This window comes from Carassius auratus, unplaced genomic scaffold, assembly GCF_003368295.1.
Source record: "Carassius auratus strain Wakin unplaced genomic scaffold, ASM336829v1 scaf_tig00028633, whole genome shotgun sequence".
Classification (NCBI taxonomy): Eukaryota; Metazoa; Chordata; class Actinopteri; order Cypriniformes; family Cyprinidae; genus Carassius; species Carassius auratus.
The window spans coordinates 22,698-30,520 of record NW_020525710.1 but is presented as its reverse complement, the minus strand read 5'-3'; the positions used below and the strand labels follow the sequence as shown (position 1 = coordinate 30,520).

The 7,823-nt window shown below is 37.5% G+C and overlaps 1 protein-coding gene across 2 annotated transcripts; it reads left to right on the top strand.

Annotated features, from left to right (window-relative positions):
- The first annotated feature begins 902 nt into the window (after positions 1 to 902).
- On the top strand, positions 903 to 6,772 carry LOC113079595 (E3 ubiquitin-protein ligase TRIM39-like). 2 transcript variants are annotated; one of them, XM_026251839.1, is made up of 7 exons: positions 903 to 1,000; positions 4,061 to 4,614; positions 4,727 to 4,822; positions 5,176 to 5,409; positions 5,489 to 5,627; positions 5,729 to 5,755; positions 5,892 to 6,772. In XM_026251839.1, the coding sequence occupies exons 2-7, from the start codon at positions 4,063 to 4,065 to the stop codon at positions 6,437 to 6,439; spliced, it is 1,596 nt and encodes a 531-aa protein (XP_026107624.1). In that variant the 5' UTR covers positions 903 to 1,000; positions 4,061 to 4,062; the 3' UTR covers positions 6,440 to 6,772. The 2 variants fall into 2 exon arrangements, with proteins under 2 accessions (XP_026107624.1, XP_026107623.1); XM_026251838.1 differs by having other exon boundaries at positions 5,720 to 5,755.
- The last annotated feature ends 1,051 nt before the right edge of the window (positions 6,773 to 7,823 follow it).

Genomic DNA, 7,823 nt, shown 5'->3' with positions numbered 1-7,823 from the left:
AGCAGCAAAAGTTAAGAAACATTATCATAAAATTTTTTTTAAAAAATCAAACCAGAATATCTCACCATCAACATGAAGTCTCCACAGTCAACACCCCCAATCTGTTGTGGGATATCCTGAAAAAAAAAAGGTAATTAAGGGTTTAACACTTCAGTCCAATCTTTAGCCGACTTCTTTATAACCAACCTTGTTTTTCAATAGCAGCCATTAGCCAGGTGAAATGCTGCATTTTTTGGATTACTTTTATTTTGGCTTATGAGGACACAGATGTCCTTATAAACCATGTTTATGTTCTAACACCTATATCATTATACACACGAACACACACACACACACACAATAATTATTCTTTTTTTTTTTTTTTTTTTTGATAAACCTACAGACCCAAATACCATACAAGGGTTAAAACGTCACTGCAAGGCCCATTTACAACATGCAAAAATGAATCGAACCATCCGTAGAATTTTTTTTTATATATAAACAATAGAGAAGGGATCCTCAAATCTGGACCTCAAGATCCACTTTCCAGCAGAGTTTAGATCTTACCCTAATCAAACACACCTGAGCATGCTAATCAATGCCAATCAATGTCTTTGGGATCATTAGAAAATCACAGGCAGGTGAGTTTGATCAGGGTTGGAGCTAAACTCTGCAGTGCATTGGACCTCCAGGGCAAGATTTGAGGAAGGGGACAATAGAGTATGACTACATATTCATGCTTCAGTAAGATGATAAATCCTAACACAAATTAAACATTTAACAGATAAACGCTGAACTTTAAATATGCAATAATTTTTCACAAGATGTCCAAAAATTTGGCCATTTGGCTTTCCATAGAATACACCCTGAGCAGCTCTGACATCACTGTAGTTCAGTGAGAGACTCCGAGAAAGTGAAACTAACTTGATCTACAACATGGACGCCAGAAACCATCGAACTCTTTAAACAACTGAATATTGAGTCGTTCAGAGACCCTTGTGAACACATCTGATACTCACAGGTAAGTGATAGAAATATAAGAGAGATTGTCCTGAACAGGTTTCTAATGACAGTGGTCTGGTTTAGTAGGGTTTATGCAGAGTCGGCGTCAGAGCAGATGTACTGGAGGGGCGTTGGATCATCGCTGGGGGGGGGGGGGCACTGTCATTTGATAAATATTTTTTGACGCATTGGCAACATCATAGTAGCATGGAAATCCAGACCTAAATCTGAAAGATCTATATAGAATGACAATTAACGATTTAGACTTGGGTTTTGATCTAAAAGAGGAACAGAAGACAGCTGTTTTGCCGACCGGATACGGCAAGAGTCAGTTAGCTTCAATGATCTATATAGAATGACATTCCCTAGAATATTAGCTCCAATTATCTATCTATATAGAATGTCATTATATAATTTATTTTTTATTTTCACCTGTCTTGATTCCTAATACACAACAGATGACGATTGTTTGAATACGATTCCATATCAGGTTAGTATGGCCTAGTTCAGCACTTTGCGAATGGACAGCGACTCAAGTTGCACGTAGCCTATTCTCGCGTTCTACGAGTTCAGTAGCCTACATTTTTTTGGAAACGCGCGAGGAATTGCGGCTCATAACCTTGCACGTATGAGCACTTTTAAGAGCTGAGACAGGATAGGCTACATCGTTATCGGGAAACCTGACCCAGGACAGATAGCCTAAACAACAGAAAAGGACAGAAAATAATAGTATAAATATAATATAGGCTAAATAAAAAACATAAAATAGGTCTACAATAAATAGCTATATATTTTTGATACTTAAATAATTAACAGATTACGACGACAAAAATAAAACACTGAATCAGTCTGAAGCTTTGAAAAATCGGCAAAAAACAATGTCCCCATCAGACAAAGTTTTTTCGTAAAGATGTTTCTGAAAACTTAAGGCTTTTTTCTTCATAAAACGAGTTGGACATCATCACACAAATGTCTGCGTATGGACCAGTTAAATCAGAAGACTAAAATTCGCCTGCAGAGAATAAGGATGTCACAACAATAATGAGGCACTCACACAAGGTATAAGGTTTAACTGATTTTTTTAGTTTTTGATTTGCGTAGAATGCAAATTTTGGTAGAACTTGAAAAATAGATAAAGTAAAAATAAAAAATAAAAAAATAAAATAAAATACAGAAAATACAAAGTGTGCTTCAACAAATAAAATAATTTCTTTAAACACCCTTTTTTCTTAGGGTTTCAAGCAGGGGCCTAGCCATCTTTTCAGAAGTGAGGGGGACATAAATTATAATATATATATGTATTACAATATAATATAAAACATTACAATAGAACATTAGCGACAACGATAGCTGGACGCTAGTGTCCATATTAGGAGTTTCCTTTTATGACTTTCTGCGCGAGAGCGCGCTCCGGCTTCGAGGATGAATGAAACACACACTGCAGGAGTTTTTAGCCTATGGGTCCGAAAAAAATATCAGGTCATGCGCAGACTATCTTGTCTCTTTGAGTTTAAATCTATATTTATTCACACCAGCTCTTGAAAACATCTATGCGAACACATTTGACTGAAAAAGTGCGGGGGACGAATTTCCATGATATTAAAAGTGGAATTACGCGTCCACCGCGTAATCTACGCCCCTGGTTTCAAGGACTTTAAATACTCTAAAGGACAAATTTTCTAAACAAAATAAATAATGGACAAAAATAAATGTATATTCTGCTATTACTTCATGGTAATACTTGTTTTTTACCTGGTTACACACCTCCCAGCAGTTCATGCACGCACCAAGCAGACATAAGCCTATATATCTTTACAGACAGCCAAGTATAAAACACAAATGCAGTTAGAACCCACAAACATTCATCAACAATTCACCTGCCTAGTAGGCCTTATGGAAGCCAGGGCTGTCTTCAATAAGTGAATTGAACAAACGAGTTACCCTCAGAAGAGTTGCAGGCGACGAGTGTTGCTACTGAACCGTCTAAGTACTGTGTCCCTCCATTCGCTTGTGCATTTGCTAGCATTCGCAGAAGGGCCAGTTTGGCTTTCATAGACCGTGGTGGTCGTGGCCGGAGTATCTAAGTCTGCTGATTGACGAGGCTGCGGAGGTCTAAATCATTTTCGTAAACCCAATAAAAAATTTAAAAAAAAAAAACCTGCTAACAACTGTCTATTATATAGACGGACAAACTGTTCTTCGACTTGAAATGGATTTTGCTCACGCGCTGCAAATCAAATAGAAAAAGTTTACTCGGCGACCAATAAGCATTCACCATGACGAAGCCTAACGTGCCATAAACAACCAAAATTATGCATTTCCCCCCATTCTTTTTATTTCATTTAATTTAAGTTAAAGTTTGAACATTTAATATTAAAATAATAACTAAAAGCAGGTTTAAGCGTGTAAAATACTCAGATACTTTAGATGTTTACTGCACTGAAATGATATCAGAATTGTACTAACAGTATGTCATTAGATCGAACAAAGTTTAGTGTTTCTGTCGTTTTGTCACGTGACATAAAGACAAACAGATAAAACAGGAAGTAAATGACCTGCAGACAAACTGAACACAAACCTGCTTCACTGCAGCTGAAAATCACTTTAACATTACACAATAACTTATGATCGTTTAATATATTTTGTGGAAAGATTAATCAAATTTTTGATAAGGAGATTTATATGTTTGTTGGAAAATATAAAGCTTGTACTTTGTACTTTCTTTAAACAGCAGGTCATAGTTCAGATTGCTCAGTAAGTTTACGAGTCTCTCACTTTGTTTCAAACGAATGATTGTGTTTCCATCACTATCAGTTCTCACATTTTAACCAGTTAAACTATCATTTTTCTTTAAAAGGCTTTAAGAGGGAAAGAACAATGGCAGAATATTCACTAACAGCAAGAAAAACCAGGAGACAGAGTGGCTGACTGTACATGATCTCTTTATATTTGAGTTTCTTCAGCACTCTTTGTCTCTAAACACTCTTTCATTCAACCAGCTTCATGAGGTGCATCATGGGATTCTTCATAAACAGTATTGAAGGAGTTCACACTAATCCTAAATAATGTCTCTTTCCAGCAATGTCATCCTCCATGAGTTCACTGTCTGAGGAGATTCAGTGCTCTGTATGTCTGGATGTGTTCACTGATCCAGTCACGACTCCATGTGGACACAACTTCTGCAAGATCTGTCTGAATAAGTGCTGGGACAACAGCCAGACCTGCAGCTGTCCAAACTGTAACGAAACATTCAAGCAAAGACCTGATCTCAAGATTAATACCACACTCCGAGAGCTCGTAGATCACTATAAGACGAAAAGTCCTGAGAAAACAACTGAAGTTCTGTGTGACTTCTGTGAGGAAAGAAAGCTGAAAGCGCTGAAGTCGTGTCTGGTGTGTCAGAGCTCTTACTGTGAAACTCACCTGGAGCCTCATTTGAGAGTAACAGGTTTGAAGAAACACAAACTGATGGATCCTGTGAGTAATCTGGAGGACTATATATGTCAAAAACACGAGAGACCTCTGGATCTGTTCTGTAGAGATGATCAGACATGTGTGTGTTCAATCTGCTCTGTGAAAGACCACAAGAACCACAACACTGTTCCTATAGAAGAGGAGAGTCAAGAGAAGAAGGTAGACGTTATTATTCTTTTAAAGGACTGATATCATGAGGAATCAGATTTTATTTCATATTGTGAGTTTAATCTGTGTTATGATAAATGTGTCTGTGTTGTTCTCTCTATAGACTGAACTGATGAAGACACAGAAAGACGTGCAGCTGATGATCCAGAACAGAATCAAGAAGATTCAAGACATCAAACACTCAGCAGAAGTCAGAAAAGTGAGTTTAAAATAATAGAATAAAAAATATATAAATATTTACTATTGCAACCAACTTCAATGTTTAGAAACATTGAGAAGACATAACAATAACAAAATAAACAAACAATCAAACGAATGACAGATGACTCTCAGACTAAAATATCCAGCAACAGCCAATAAAACAAGAAGTAAAATGTCCAGGGCTTGTTCTGTTCTCGTCCAGGGTGCAGAGTGAAGTTCAATTCTTCATTTGAGGGATTCTGAAAACACATGTAGCCTATGTATGTGAACAAAAATGTATGAACAATAGTTACACAGATTCTTCTGTTAGCAAACACTGCTAATAATGTGTTGCCTGTCCTGGTTGAGCAGAGAAACACAGAGAAGGAGAAAGCAGTCCGTGTGGAGCTCTTCACTGATCTCATCCGCTCCATTGAGAGACATCAGACTGAACTGCTGGAGATGATGGAGGAGCAGCAGAAAGCAGCAGAGAAACAGGAGCAAGAGCTGATTGAAGAGCTGGAGCAGGAGATCACTGAGCTAAAGATGAGAAACACTGAGCTGGAGCAGCTCTCACACACTGAAGATCACCTCCACCTCCTACAGGTCAGTCAACATGATCTCTCTGATCAATCATAATGCAGGATATTACATGCTGAAGGATTTCTCCTCTCTCCTGCTGTAGATTCACTCATCCCTGTGCAGCTCTAGAAACACCAGGAACTGGCCTGAGATCAGTATGAAGACTCATGAGAGTCTGGAGACTCTGAGGAGAGCTCTGACTCAACTGAAGGACACTATAGATGAGAAACTCACACTAACTGGTACATCAATACACACTGATCAGATAGAAACATGATAGTGTACTCTGTTCTTTAAATATAAGCTTCAGATCTGATTGTTTTCTTGTCATTAGTCTCTACAGAGCTGAAGTGGATGCAGCAGTATGCAGGTACAGTGTGCTGTCTGCACTACACTAGTTTACATTCATACACTCACTGCTTCATTACTGCACTACAATCTGATTAAACACTGGGTTAACTAAAAACATCAGCATCACAGAATATCTGTATTCTCTGTTTTCTCAGTGGATGTGACTCTGGATCCTGATACAGCTCATCCTGATCTCATTCTGTCTGATGATGGAAAACAAGTGAGATGTGGAGACATTAGACAGAAACTCCCAGACAAACCAGAGAGATTTGATTACTGTGCCTGTGTCCAGGGAAAGGAGGGATACTCCTCAGGGAGATTTTATTTTGAGGTGCAGGTGAAGGGAAAGACTGAATGGGATTTAGGAGTGGCCAGAGAATCCATTAACAGGAAGGGACTGATCACACTGAGACCCAGAGATGGATACTGGATTGTGTGGCTGAGGAATGGAGATGAATATAAAGCCTGTGATGATCCTCGTGTCTCTCTGTCTCTGAGAGTGAAGCCGCAACGGGTCGGTGTGTTTGTGGATTATGAGGAGGGTCTGGTCTCCTTTTATGATGTGGAGTCCAGCTCTCATATCTACTCTTTCACTGCTCAGTCTTTCACTGAAAAACTCTATCCATTATTTAGCCCAAGCCTTAATGATGGAGGTAAAAACTCAAGCCCACTGATCATCACACCTGTCAGTTATAATAAATGAATTTACTCAGTTATCAAATGAAAGATTAAAATAATGCATTTATAATTAAAAATCTGGAAACATTATGTGCTGCTATTTTTTTATCATTTGCTTTAGTTTTTTTAAATCCAAAAGTTTGTATCACATATTTTTAATGTTAATATAATGCTTGTTCAGTAAATTATTATTTGTTCAACTTTTCATAAATATTCCTGAAATTTTTCTCCCTGACAAAGTGAAATTGCCAAAACAACAAAACTCTGATAATGTCTGTAGAACTGAGATGGCTGTGATCTTTCTGTTATAAGGAGTGAGACAGCAGAACACAATACACAATAAATATCACATAACATCACAAACGAAGGTCATAAAACATTTATTAAGTTGGCTTGCAGAAGCCGACTTACTGATCTACTATTTAATCTTATTATTATGTTGGCTTGTTGCCAACATACTGTTATGCTATTTAAACTTCTTCTTCTTCTTCTTTTTCTTATTATTATTTTTCTGACAGAAATTCTGAACGCTACTCCTCCTAGGGCTTTAAAGCCACAAGCTCCAAACTCGGCAGACACCTGCGGGATAGAGCGGTGCTGGTTGCTATATCTTTTTAGACTGATCAGACGTAAAGACGTTTTTTTTAAATAAATTTTTAAATGTCAAAATACATTACCCATAGACTTACATTATCTGAGAAAAATTGCGCCCCTAGTTGCAATACCCGAGATTAAGGGAGGAGTCGGGTTTCGTTTCACTTTTAAACCGTTTAAAAATACCAAGTAAATAATACAATTTCCCTCAAACTGACAAGCTAAACCAACATATCTGATTATTACAGGGGTCAGGGCTCATTAATAATTGATTTCTGGGCAGAGAGCAGTCAGAAAGATGAGAGAAGAATCACTGCTGCTGTCTCCACGGACCTCACAACGAGCGAATTCATTCTTATTTAAGACCTTTTAAAACAGCGATTGCACGCAATCCACACGTTATAACACACCAAGAGCTATACGCGTTTTGAGTCATTTTCTCCTGATAACCCCGACAATTATTTAAATTACATTTTCAGTTTTAATCGTACAGATAAGAGCAATACATCAATCGAATCTGTAAAGGGTCTACTTTTTTTTGGATACAAACATAATAACAACAAAACTTTGTGCACTTATAAAATAAAGATAACAAACGAGGTGTGCTGTCTTCAACCTTGTCTGCGCTGATCTTCATTTACAAACACGTCAATAAAATGAACTGTAACTGAACTGAATACTCAACGAAGAGACATGAGAGATATATCTATAGAAAGCTTGACATGTCTACTTTTAAACTAAATAAGTGCTGCCGAACAAATATTCTGTGATAAAGTACGCGATGTCCTTTTTTCACATCTCCCTTCATTTTATCT